The 13,374-nt window shown below is 40.9% G+C and overlaps 3 protein-coding genes and 1 long non-coding RNA gene across 5 annotated transcripts; 3 read left to right on the top strand and 1 right to left on the bottom strand.

Annotated features, from left to right (window-relative positions):
- The first annotated feature begins 255 nt into the window (after window positions 1–255).
- LOC130702979 (ankyrin repeat domain-containing protein SOWAHA-like) lies at window positions 256–3,335 on the top strand. Of its 2 annotated transcripts, none has more exons than XM_057524606.2 (7): window positions 256–413; window positions 922–1,011; window positions 1,239–1,311; window positions 1,442–1,534; window positions 2,484–2,513; window positions 2,674–2,846; window positions 2,909–3,335. In XM_057524606.2, exons 1-7 carry the CDS (start codon window positions 354–356, stop codon window positions 3,125–3,127), a joined length of 738 nt encoding a protein of 245 aa, XP_057380589.1. In that variant the 5' UTR covers window positions 256–353; the 3' UTR covers window positions 3,128–3,335. The 2 variants fall into 2 exon arrangements, with proteins under 2 accessions (XP_057380589.1, XP_057380590.1); XM_057524607.2 differs by having other exon boundaries at window positions 264–413; window positions 2,674–2,850; window positions 2,916–3,335.
- On the bottom strand, window positions 3,160–4,256 carry LOC130702981 (glycine cleavage system H protein-like). The gene is made up of 3 exons (XM_057524609.2): window positions 4,066–4,256; window positions 3,855–3,998; window positions 3,160–3,791 (listed from the first exon to the last, which is right to left on the bottom strand). Exons 1-3 carry the CDS (start codon window positions 4,193–4,195, stop codon window positions 3,562–3,564), a joined length of 504 nt encoding a protein of 167 aa, XP_057380592.1. The 5' UTR covers window positions 4,196–4,256; the 3' UTR covers window positions 3,160–3,561.
- A 184-nt stretch (window positions 4,257–4,440) lies between these two features.
- On the top strand, window positions 4,441–7,854 carry LOC130702983 (pyruvate dehydrogenase phosphatase regulatory subunit, mitochondrial-like). Its single transcript, XM_057524610.1, has 7 exons — window positions 4,441–4,751; window positions 4,819–5,571; window positions 5,639–6,395; window positions 6,463–6,541; window positions 6,685–7,053; window positions 7,123–7,414; window positions 7,475–7,854. The coding sequence occupies exons 1-7, from the start codon at window positions 4,521–4,523 to the stop codon at window positions 7,682–7,684; spliced, it is 2,691 nt and encodes an 896-aa protein (XP_057380593.1). The 5' UTR covers window positions 4,441–4,520; the 3' UTR covers window positions 7,685–7,854.
- A 570-nt stretch (window positions 7,855–8,424) lies between these two features.
- LOC130702986 (uncharacterized) lies at window positions 8,425–10,272 on the top strand. The gene is made up of 4 exons (XR_009004494.1): window positions 8,425–8,501; window positions 8,968–9,051; window positions 9,118–9,258; window positions 9,829–10,272. It is a non-coding gene; the product is annotated as an uncharacterized LOC130702986 (long non-coding RNA).
- The last annotated feature ends 3,102 nt before the right edge of the window (window positions 10,273–13,374 follow it).

The following is a 13,374-nucleotide window of genomic DNA, read 5'->3' on the forward strand; positions in this document are numbered from 1 at the left end:
CAAAACATCTGGCTGCTTTGCTCGCTGCCCCGGGATTCCCTTTGTTTTCGGTTTGCTGCTATGGCGTTGCGGGGCACTTGTCGCAGGGCGTAAGTGAGCTGTTTATGACGGCCATTTCATTTCTTTTTTTTTTTTTTTTTTTTTTTTGAACATAAAAACAAACTTGTTATGTAGTATATATTACTGTATGTATACATTGTATACCTACGCGTCGTACATACGCGAGTATTTTTTTTTTTTTTTTAAAGATATTTATGTGTCTTGTTGCTGCCTCACTGGGCGCTACGTGTCGTACTTTCATTTCAACGTCTTGGTTTTCTTTCATTTTTTTTTTTTTTCTTTTTTTAAACGTTATGTGGCTGTCTAACGATGATGCGCTCACGACGACCCATTCTCGCCCGCGTCTTCAGTATGTGAGTATATTTTACGCATTTTTACGACCGACAATCTGGCCTGTCGGTTTCCCAGTTAAAAATTAGATTTCTTCTCCAAGTAGAAAAAAAAAAAAAAAGAAAGAAAAAAGGGGCCGTTATTCTTAGTCATCTGACATGTCGTTTTACATTTCCAACAGTCATTTTCTTTTCAATGCGCTGGCGTGCGCTTTCGTACTCCATATGCGCCCGAAATAGATTTTTTATTTTTTTTTTCGATAAATGCATGTACTCATTTTGGCCTCTTCCGCGCCATCTGTTGGCGGAAAAATAAAAAAAAAAACAGGCTCTCGAAGCCATAAGGAAATGTAAAACTACTATTACATTTCATTTGGCTTCGAATATCAAGTTTGTTTTTTTTTAACAAAAAAGAGGCTAAACTAGGAAAAGTAATGTCCCAAAATTAAATTGATGAAAAATCTAAGGTTTTCGTCTTCTTATCGCTCATTTCGCAATTCACGAGACTGATAAACTTTGTTTCATTCCGCAGACTGGACTCCACTGGGCTGCCAAGCATGGAAACGACGACCTGGTCAAGATGCTTGCTGGCACTCACAAATCAGATGTCAATGCCAGAACGGTACAGAATTTGTTTGTTTTTTTTTCTTTTGTATCTACATTTTAAACAAAAACGCCTGTTAAATTCTACTAACCGCTTGTTTCTCATGCCAATTTACGGATGGTTCCCCTGCAACTTTAGAACGCTGTAAGTACAACAGAAAAAAAAAAAAAAAATAATATTTATACATACATTTCATATTCATTTATTTCACATTTCAGTTTCACCTCATTGAGTTTGATTTACAGGGATGCACTCCGTTGCACTTGGCCGCCATGCAGGGCCATGCTGAAGTCGTAGATTTATTAGTCAAAGCATATGGTAAGCAACGTGGTGTGTGTCTAAACAGACCACCTGCAACCTGCCCGCCAGTGTCCCCAAACTTCTTCCAACCATTTTCATCCGTTTTATTTATTTAAATTTTGTTTCAAAAAATATTTTTTTTAAAAAGGTGCCGATTCCAACATGAGAGACTACAGTGGCAAGAAACCTCATCAGTATCTCTCTCGACCGGACACTTGCATCTCGATCGACACCTTCCGCAGTGAGTACAACCACAGCACGAAGCCTTCGTTCTCTTCTTTCGAACGCGGAGGCCTCTACTCTTCGACCAAGGCCGTTCTTAGGAACAGCCTGTTGAAGCTGACGCCCGGACACCATCCGAACTATTCGGAGCCGGCGCTCGACTCCAAATTCACTTTCTCTTCTTCCGAGTCTTGTTGCAGCGATCAGGACGGCGTGACGTCCAAATCCAGTCACGATAAGAAACGCCAATTGGCCACCAGTCACAGCATGCTGCGCGAATTGCGGCCCAGCATTCGACGCCGGGCTAATTCCTCTTCCGCTTTTGTCAATAACACTACTTGAAACGCACTTTCATTCACGCTGCTCCTGTTCGCTGCATTCCTTTTTACTTCAAACTGAAAAAAAAAAATGCTCAATCCTACTTAGATGAATTATTCCTTTTTTTTGTTTAGAATCTTAATGTTTTGTGATGAAATTCAGTTGAAACAATGGCTCCCTCTCCTTTTATTTTTTTCTAAACAAAATAACGATTGAATAATGCATGGTGCTCCGATTATGGGCTTTCGGTGCTATTGCATGATATCTACTTAATACAATAAACTTCTGGCCGTACACTTCAGTTGATCGAACTACTAATCACTTACACGGAATGTTTCGGGTTTCCCTCTACGAATTTCATTTTGCCTTTTCGGGGGGGGGGGGGGGGGGGGGAGAACAACATTACGCGTGCATGACTCTGCATCTAATCGGTGGATGGCTATTTATTTATTCACGTTTGTCTGTCTGTCTGTCTGTGTGTATGTGCTGGCTGTATATCTAACCTGTTTCCTTGGCGCTGTTGTCCTGTGCTAATAACACGTCCATTTGTGCGGTATGTAGTGTACGTGCTTGTCACGTTCGTTGTACTGTATATGTCGATCATTGTTTTCTTTTCTTTTTTTTCTCCCACTTTCTCTTTCTATTTGCAGAAATCACAGCCAAACGAAATCTGGCGGCAGGTAAACAAAAATCAAAATTCATTTCATTTTTTAGATTATTTATTGATGTATGTGGGGCTGTGTTATGATGAAGATTTGGGATGCGGGGTAGACGGAGTTTGGTGTGATGACGTTATATTGTTTCTTGTAACTGACCGAATTGAAAACCAATTGTTAACAGAAAAAGAAGCGGCAGCAGGTTTCCTTCGTATAGGCTCTCTCAACGTTCGCGTCAAGAAAACGACAGAAGCTTTCAATAATCTACTCAGCTCGGCAGGAGGCAGTGGAACGTTTTCCAACACAAAAACGTACAACAAACAATGGGGATCCATCGACAATCTTGCCATTTCAGCGGTAGGTCATTTCATTATTCAAACAATTCAAACATCATGAACGTGTATTTTCCGAATTTTCAGATGGAAGGACAGTTGATGCCTCCGCCCAACAAACAAGGTACAGTTAAAAAGAAGCGACCAAAGGATTGGCCTCAGCCGTTCATTAGTTCACCTACCATGTTACATCACTCCAATTCATTCAACGGACGGCCCATCCAGTCGGCGTTGGTTGAAAACAAAGAAGAATACGAAAACGATTCAGATTCTGCCTATGGCTTTGGGAACAATTGGCAGAGTTAACGATCTTCATTTTTGGAAAAAAAAAAAAAAAAATTGCTTTGTTTTACCTATAATTTATCATCACAGCAATCGGTGCCTTCCATTTTCCGTTGAGACGTAGACCAGACAAGTGTTACGTTTGTTTGTTTGTTTTTATCCTATACGACTGACTGCATTTCAAACTTTAGTTACCGGATCAAACAAATATAGTTTCAAAGCTCGTATCCGATATCAGTGTCCCAATAATAGCCCATGCTCTTTAATCCCTACCAGACAAGTAAACAGATAAAAACACCTTCTGATAACAAACTTGTGCAGCGATTCGGTTTAAGAATAAGGGATATATTTTGGAATATCTGCTGGCATGCTGCACCAAAAATAAAGATAATATCTTTGTTAAACAGTCTACTTGGTACAATTCTACAAACTTCATTTGCAAACAATTTGGCAGGCACCTAGTGGCCTGTGTTTTTCAAATGATTCTCATAGCCTGCTTCATCTAAGAGTGCATCCAGCTCTTCTGGTTTGCTGAGCTGGATCTTGAACAGCCATCCCTGCTCATATGGAGACTGGTTGATCAAGGCTGGAGTCTCTTCCACATCCTTGTTCTTCTCAACGACTGTTCCACTGACAGGGCAGTAGAGTTCGCTGGCAGCCTTCACACTTTCCAAAGCTCCACAGTCATCTAAGAGATATGGCTATAAATGTAGATTATGTAAACAGTTTTTGCTACCCACAATTCACATACCCATTTGGTTGAGTTCTGAATCAGGTTCAGGAAGTTGAGCAAACACAACATCTCCAAGCGCAGTCTGGGCGTAGTCGGTCACCCCAACAGTGCCGATCGTACCTTGGACATCAACCCATTCGTGCTGTTCGGTATATTTCCTCGCTGAAAACAAGAAAGCGGGAATGTGGGAAAAGGAACGTAGCACTAACGTGAGAAATTAGTCTTTTACCTGCTAATGCTTTGGTTGAGCAAAACGTACGAGTACTTTGAGCATTCAAACTAAGAACAAGAGGACGCAAATTGAGCAAGGTGGACGGTAGTCGACGGCATTTGAAGAACAAACTCGCGCAGACCGCCATCCTAGAGAAATTGTTGTGATAGGTAATCACGACTGTGACCGAAAGGGGAGATTCGGCTGCAGGCTGGTCACGCCAATGCCAGTTTTACAATGATTAATTATTTACATTGCTATGTTTTCATAATCCTTATATTTTAACAGCCTAATTTATACGAGACAAATACTATGGAAATAATTTTTTAAAAATACACACTTTTGTTATATTTAAATTTGGAAGCGCTGTTTTCAGATATTTTTATTCAACGGTCAGCTGGTAGTTGCAATTGTAAACATCAGTCCTCGGATATTCATCAACGTTTGAAGAAACGTTTAGACTTGTTTTTGTCATGGGAACTCGTCTTGTACGAAATGTCCCGATTCGATGTTGTTTTAAACGTTCCTACAGTTTTACTTCCTCTGAGGAATTACCGACACATGCTAAAGTAGTCATTTGCGGTGGGGGAGTCCAAGGTGCTGCCCTAGGTTACTTTTTAGCCCAGCATGGTTGGGGCAAAGACACGCTCATTCTGGATCAAGGAAAGATTGGCCGGGCTACTCCCTGGCACATGTCGGGGCTGGTATATCTTCTTGATATAAATAAGAATCGGTAACTGTCATTATGATTATTATTAAGATCCTTCTTAGATTGGCATCTTCAAGCCCACTTCAACAGAAACCAGAATCACAGAAGAGAGCATCAAACTATATGGGGAACTGGCTCAAATGGGCTATAATACAGGATTTAAGCAATGTGGATCTTTGTTGTTGGCCCGAACAAAAGATCGCCTAACACATTTCAGGAGAATGAAATCTCACGCAGTTTGTCGGAAGATTGAGTGTTATCTGCTCACGACAGAAGAAATTTCCAAAAGATATCCTTACATCAACACACAGGATCTTCAAGGAGGCCTGTGGATACCGATTGATGCTGTTGCCGACCCACACACCATTTGTGAGAGCTTGGCCACTTTGGCAGCTGCCCAAGGTGTCCGCATGTTTGAGCACATCCAAGTCAATCGAGTCTTGACGAGCCAAAACCGAGTAGCCGCCGTTGAAACAGATCGTGGCACAATCAAGTGCGATTTCTTCGTCAATTGTGCTGGTTTCTGGGCGCGTTCGCTCGGCAAAAAGACGCAACCACTAGTCAAGGTACCTGTCCAGGCAGTGGAACACTATTACTTACACACGAAGCCCATTAAAGACCTCGATGCAAACATGCCCGTCATTCGTGATCTCGACGGACACGTCTACTTTCGTGAAAAAGACGGTTGCATTCTGGCAGGTGGATTCGAGCCACTAGCGAAACCTGTCTTTGAGGACGGTGCTCTGCCCCTTTCGGTAGAAGAGAGTCAACTGGAAGTGGACTGGGATCATTTTGCGCCAATGCTTGAACAAATGGTCTGAATTTCATTAGATTCTTTTGAAGGGAGCCAGCTTGACTTGCACATCGTTTTTTCCATTACAGGTCCATCGAGTACCCTTTATGCGAACAGCTGTTCTCGGCAAGCTGTGCAATGGACCTGAAAGTTTTTCACCCGATTGTAAATGGGTTCTCGGCGAAACATCGGAGGTGGACAATTATTTTGTCGCCACTGGGATGAAATCGCTGGGAATAGCTTCAGCAGGAGGCGTTGCCAAACATTTGTCCGAATGGATAGTAACAGGCAAACAGCCTTACCCTCTCAACGAATTGAATGTCCAGCGATTCGTGCCATTACACAACAATCGGCAATTTCTTTTGGAACGCATGAAGGAGGTACCCGGCGTCCACTACCAATTACCTTATCCTTTCAGCGAATTCCGCACTGGCCGACGTTTACGTGTGTCTCCCGTCTTCCCGCGTCTCAAAGCAGCTGGTGCCGTTTTTGGCCAAACGATGGGCTACGAACGGCCAGCGTACTACGAACCCAATCCGTATCAGGATTCCGACGTTGACGATGATCTGACTACCCATCCAGCAGGAGGCATTGGCCAAAATGTTGAAGCTCCATTTCGTGTCGCCTACACCAACTCGTTCATGAAACCCCACTGGTTCGAATGCGTCCGCAACGAGTATCGCGCTTGTCGTGAATCCGTCGCCATCGCTGATTATTCTTCATTTACCAAACTTGATTTAACATCAAATAGCCTAGAGGTGGTTGATTTTCTACAGTACGTGTGTTCGAACGATGTGGACGTGCCAATTGGGGCCATTCTTCACACTGGAATGCACAATGAAAATGGTTTGATTTTTTATTCGTTCTACTTGAGACGTTAATAAAAACTGAAATTATCATTATTTCTTTATAGGTGGATATGAAAGCGATTGTTCTCTGGCACGGCTCTCTGATAATCACTATATGATGATTGCTCCCATCATCCAACAAACGTAAGGTTCTTCTTTAAAGAATTCTTTCCTTTACACCATGTTATTGAAAAGCAAAACAGTAATAAAAAATAGTATTATTACAAGAAAAATTATGAATACTCATGTAATAAAATTTTTATAAAAACTCCACTTTCTCCCTTCAGGCGGTGTCAAGCCTGGCTTCGACGCCAGCAACAGAAATTTTTCGGCGGGACTAGCTCAAGCGTCAACGTTGCCGATGTGACGTCACTGTACACTGCTCTCTGCGTCATGGGCCCACTTTCGCGGGCCGTTCTGTCCGAATTGACTGAGGCAGATTTGAGTCCTAAATCGTTTCCTTTCTTCACCGTCAAAGAAATGGATATGGGTTCAGCATCGGGTATCCGCGCTATGAATTTGACGCATACGGGTGAAATGGGCTGGGTCCTATACATACCCAACGAGGCAGCTCTTCATGTTTATGACAAAATTTTGGAACACGGTCGCAAATACGCTATTCAGCACGCAGGATACTATGCCACCCGCAGCCTTCGGTGAATGATTCGATTTAAAATTTATTGTTCTATCGTTTAACTGTTTTTATTGAATCAATTCTCATTTAGAGTGGAACGCTTTTACGCCTATTGGGGCCAAGATATCGATGCATCGACGACGCCGCTCGAGTGCGGACGCGGTTTCCGCGTCAAACTCAACAGCGACATTGACTTTATTGGTAGAGAGGCCTTGCTGAAACAGAAAAAAGAAGGTGTTCAAAGAATGTACGTCCAGTTCCAGTTGGACGACCACGATCCAGAGATTGATCCATGGCCGTGGGGTGGCGAACCCATTTACCGTAATGGAGAATTCGCCGGTATGGTAACCACGGCCGGATTCGGTTTTACACTTAATCGACAGGTATCTCAACTTGTCAATTATTGAGTCTTACATGTAATAATGATTCATTGTTATATTAAGGTCTGCCTGGGATATATTCAGAACTATGATGTAACGGGCACCGTACACCGTTTAACTCCCGATTACGTGACCAGTGGACAATACGAAGTGGACATTGCTGGATTGCGTTATAACGCCCGAGTCTCTTTGCGCTCTCCTACGTTGCCAACGAAATTCCGCGAGACGTATGGCGATCACTATGTCGCAACGCGCCATGGTGGTGGAACTTAAATAGTCAACGTTGTGTAATCTCATTCGAGGTCGAAGTCGCTTTGGTAGTCTTGGCCTGAAGTAATTAGACTATATTGTATTAAAAGAAACCATCCTAATTGTGTGTGCTTTACCAAATTCGCCTTTTCCACTCCGATTGATAATATACGTCTTCTTTCATTCTCCTCAAATAGATTTCTGAAACGCGCTCGGAGCAAAATTTGGATGATAGGTATCTTCGTTCGTTTCGTTTTATTTTCTTATTACGATTGTGTTTCGCAATAAAGTGTTATATAACTAAGAATTCACAGTTTTCACAAGAGAGAGACGCAGGCGAAAGGGAAGCTATCAAACGTCTTTTATAGATCGTCAGTAAAGAAAATAAAAAGGTTACGTGGATGATTGCTTGTCCATTATGTTGGTCATGATTAGGTAACCATGCGCTTTTTGGTGGAGCAAATGTTGGAGGGAAGATGCCATACTCTTTGTTAATCCCACCTACCTACAGAACGCTATTTGTCTCACCTGTTTTAAAGGTAAGCTGGAATGCACTTTTTGATTTTAGCAATACGTTTAATCGAATTCGAAGTCAAAATTTTTACAGAGATAATTCCATTAATTCAGCGAATTTTACCTTCTCTGTGACACTGGTCTCAACTGGCTAATTTATTTACATTTTTTTTTTCTTCCGAATTAAAAGTTTTTTGGATCCGATCTGGCAACGTTGCCTGCGACAATCATTCGTTTGAGGAAGAAACTTCGCCATTTCTAAATTTCTATCGCCAGCGACATGTCACATGTGATCGTCTGATACGTTGTCCGGTCTTTTGTAACTTAAGTATGGCTTTTTATAATAATTAGGAGCTAGATACTGCTCTAACCAGCAAATCAACTGCCTTTTAGAGTAATATTACCAGTTTTTACGTACTCGTACATATAGTTATCGTACAAGACATTTGCCAAGCACTCCAGTGACTTAGTTTCACAAGAAACTATTTGTATCTGATGTTTAAATACGTTCTTTGCAGTTTGACTTCTTAACTGATTGTTGTAAACACGCCAATCCGTTCTTACCACTAGCTGCGTCTTTTCTTTGAAAATTTCGAATCTGGTCATTTAAATTATGTTTCTTATACAAAGTATTCTGGCCTGTGTTAGACGATAGGGTACGGTAAAGGCATGGTCCCTTTTGAGTCTGCAGTTTGACCTAAACCCATGTAATTGTAAATGCTTGGCCTTACTATAGCTTTAGTATTATGAAAGATTTTGCTCATCTATTTCTTTTTTTTTTTTTTTTGCTTTAGGTGTCCAAACAACTAATTACATTGAGGTGATGCGTCAATTTGGGAATTCAGATGTCAGCAGTTGGTTGAGAAACTCATAAAATGGTAAGAATGGAAATAAATAAACCCTAACATTTCAACTCTTCTCATTTTGTATATTGGCCATTATAGGATCACAATTCTATTTCCCCGTTCGTCTTTGGAATCCTGGGTTGCTAAGTGTTTACGGAACATTCTCGTCCGCTCAGGCCACAAATCTATCCACATCGAACACGGAGCCGATTGTCGTGTTGTACATAGAAATGCTTGAAGGTGGAGTATTTCGTCTATTCTAGATCATTTACTAAGGTGCTTGAATAGGTTAGACTTTTGAGGTTTTAGATTTGCCTTTAGACTGTATGGTTATTTACGATTTGAAGTTAACTTTTTGCGTCTTGGATAGTGAAAGAACGTGTAGTGCGCGTTCAAACATTAGAAAGTGCAGCAACTGCGAGTGGTTTCATTGTTGTCAATATTCTTCATTCTGATAAAGTAGATATTGTCAATCGTTTGAACTCACTAATTCATTTGTTATTGTTCTACGGCTCGTGATGAAATTGCTATTTTATCTTTTTGTCTTAAACATTAGAGAGAAAGAAGCCGTTGCTAATTAAGTAGAATTTAGTTCATTGGCAAAACATAACTTTTGCTACTGCCGCATTATCGTTGAAGGGAGAACCTGAATAGTTCGGTTACCAATTTCGGAAGGAAATTTGCGAGAAATAGGGCATCTTTAGATATTGTGCTGTTAAAATGAGTGGCACCTCTAGTTGTTCTCTACCTAAGTCTTATCCTGAATACATTATGAAATATTAATAAATGCTGCCTTTATTTTCTTTTCAGATGAAATCGATTAGATGCATGTTGGAGTGATGTTCCAGAAAGCAGCATTCCAGAGGCAAAAAACTACGTTAAAAAGCTGATCAACACAATGTATATTGTTTTCTTTCCTTCATGGTGAAATTGAATTAAATTGGAAATCGAAAGCTATAGAAGCAATTTGTCGACCAGTTTGATGGAACTTGTGGAAGTTGCCGAAATGTCAGAACGGAGTAATACGCAAAATCTGAAATACAGTCGAAAAACTGTTTACATGTTGTGAATACGAAGAGCGTCTGTTTGCAGTTCCAGAAATTTTAAGGTTTGGGGCATAGTAAAGGCTGTAGATGATGGAATTTGCATTTCAAGTAAAAATCGTGTGTTAAGTACTTATTGCCTGTCGACTGTTAAATAACAGTTTGAGTTAATATGTCTTAAAAATGATTGCTTCTTAGATACTAAAAGTAAATACACAAAGATATAATTGGAATTGGTTTTGTATTGTCCCACCTCCACCCACAATTCCACCACGTTTTACATTACATGTTATTTAATACATTACACAACATACAATACAAACATACATACATACATACATACATACATAAACACTTAAGCTAACCCGTTGGCTGCCAAGCCATTACAACCCGTAGGTTGTTCTTCTACAGTTGCTACCATCGCTTCAGATGGAAGACGATGCAAGGGGGGACTTGTCTTTCGACAAGTCCGGGCTGACTTGATGGTGGAGGCCTTTATGGGAATGCACACCCCGGGTTACTCCACCATCAAATCGACAAAGAGAAGGCCCTGCTGGTGCATTGCCTAAAAGCGCCCGAAGGCGCAGGCGACTGCCCTACCCCAATAGGTGATCAACCTAGGGGTAGAACAGCGCCGCCGGTCCCTACAGCTACAAAAAAAATGGGAGCAAAATGGGTGGCAGCCAACGGGTTAGCTTACAATACACTATACGAGAAGACAAAACAAAACAATACCAAAACGCCAGGCTCCACGATGAGGGGGATGAGGCGAAGACGGGCGCAATCGACGATGATGCGGCAAAGGCGATTAGCTCGATGACGGCGAAGCGATGACGGCGAAGCGAAGACAGCGAAGTGAAGATAGCAAGGCTAAGGCGATCAGCTTGAAGACAGCAAAGACGACGGCGGCGATGACAGCGAGAGATGACGGCGGCGATGACAGCGAGACGACGGCGGCGATGACAGCGAGACGAGGACGGCGATGACGAGGACGGCGATGACGAGGACGGCGATGACGAGGACGGCGACGACGAGGACGGCGACGACGAGGACGGCGACGACGAGGACGGCGACGACGAGGACGGCGACGACGAGGACGGCGACGACGAGGACGGCGACGACGAGGACGGCGACGACGAGGACCGTGAGGCAGAGACGATCAGCTTGATGACAATGAGGAGAGAATGAGGTGAAGAATAGGATTCATTTCTTTTTCATTACCGATCTGTATAAAGTAAGGAAATAAATTAGATGAAAGAACAACAGCACACTCATAGTCATCTTTACTGACAAACTCTTGTAAAAAACCAAAAACAAAATAAAATTCATCGCAGGAAAGAGATACACTATGACAATCAAACAGTTTCCATTGGCAACCTACTTGTAACAGTAACATTTAACAAACCATAGTGTTATTGAGTGTTTTCATACCGTAAACATTCCAAAGTCTACTAGAGATAAGCTGGACGGGGAATTAAAAGGTGAAAAGTATCAGTACTTCCAATTAGTTCTTTCAACATAGATGTGCAACTACCAGATATCTCAAAACGTAAGAGAACACCCAGTAAGCTTGGGTTTGCAAACCATCCACTACATCCTTTTGAATCAATTGGCAATCTGCTGCGAGGGACTCATTTGAAAGGAATGCCCCCATGGTTAAGTTCGCAAGCATTTAAATTTGCCTTCTATGGTTTGGAAAAGAATTAAAGGGCATAAATGGCATATTGTGAGTTAAATACCTTTCCCACGCGTAAATAGCGTAATAAAAAACAAAAGTATGGATAGCCTAGCTGAGCAGCTGGCATAGCTGATCAACAATTGGAATTGTCACATATGAAAAACAACCAATTTTAGAGTGTTTTCATTCCAATACATTACCAAAAATGAAAGTACAAAACCGTAGATAACTTACCGTGAATTTTTAGATGAATATTCCTTCGAAACATATCATAGTTAAGAAAATTAACACACATCAACTCTACTAGTTACGACAATCAGCCATTAAAGGGAAACAACAGCGCCATCTAGTTTTACTATTTGATACCCAATGAAAATCTTAACTTCAAAACGAAGTGCGAAAATTAGCGCTTAACATGATCGTACCTTGATCGTTAGTATTTCAGACAATTACCTCTATTTTTATAGCGACATAACCAAAAAATTTAGCAGGTAGTTTGCATGCAGGACAGACGTTAAACATGCCATCCATTCATCCGCATCCATGTCGTAAGATTAACCAGTATCGTAGATAGCAAAATAACAAGAAAAAAGGACCACCCAATCACATCAGTTGATACAACATTACTAAAAACGGTGGAAGAATACAGTTCATTTTTTACTTTTTGCAAAATCACGTAACATTTTTCCGGAAGTCACCGAAAGTAGCCAATATCTCCGAAAATATTGATCGTGTGACGAATTGAATACAATATTCGTTATCCTTATCAAATTTGGAATACAACTGATGTGTTTTCGGCCAAAAGCCGGATTTGGCCAAAATCGCGATTTTTCCTGAACTATAGTTCATGAAAATTAGCGATTTTCGACGATTTTCGGGTATCTTGTACTGACCCATGGATTCGACCCCAAATTTCATGAGGATCACGAAAATATGAATCTTTTTATGTACAGACTTAAACGTAAGCAACCATAAGCTATTTAAAAACCGAAAGTAAAACCGGAAATCCCAATTTCGGAAATCTAAAAAATGAGCTATGTTCTCCTTTCAATTGTTAACAAGATTTTCATAGTTGCAGAAGTCATCTACTGTACATAAACATTGCGGAGCTTCTAAAAGTACGATTTCAGTTACGACAAATATACCGCTGAATAGCTCTACATTTCCAGAGAATATCTCAAATCTTAATGACACCTTAATTTACCCGAATGAAAATTTCGTGCCTAATGTGATAAATTTGTAAGTCTAAGCAGTATTACATGCAAACTGTAGCCGAAAAGTGACGGGATTTAAAAAAAATAGGTTTCACTAGCATCTGGTGGACTGTTGGTGGGCTGTGGCAGTTTTGCCTCGTAGTTAAGCCGCGTCTATGTGAGTCAAAATTTATAATATAAAATTAGTGTTTAATTACAAAATTACGACTTATTAAACTATTTTTATTACTAAAATAACAAACAGACAGGCATTGAAAAACCGTGGAAAGGCTAATGATGAAACCACGAAATCTACCGTAAAACTACCAAACGTAGTATGTTACCACACTTCTTGCTGATAGTTGATTCATGGCTAGTATTACTTTAACTACTTTGCCATTACAGTAGTGTTCTTAGTTTGCAGTTTATTACTGGACATGTT

This window comes from Daphnia carinata, chromosome 5 (assembly GCF_022539665.2).
Source record: "Daphnia carinata strain CSIRO-1 chromosome 5, CSIRO_AGI_Dcar_HiC_V3, whole genome shotgun sequence".
Lineage (NCBI taxonomy): Eukaryota > Metazoa > Arthropoda > Branchiopoda > Diplostraca > Daphniidae > Daphnia > Daphnia carinata.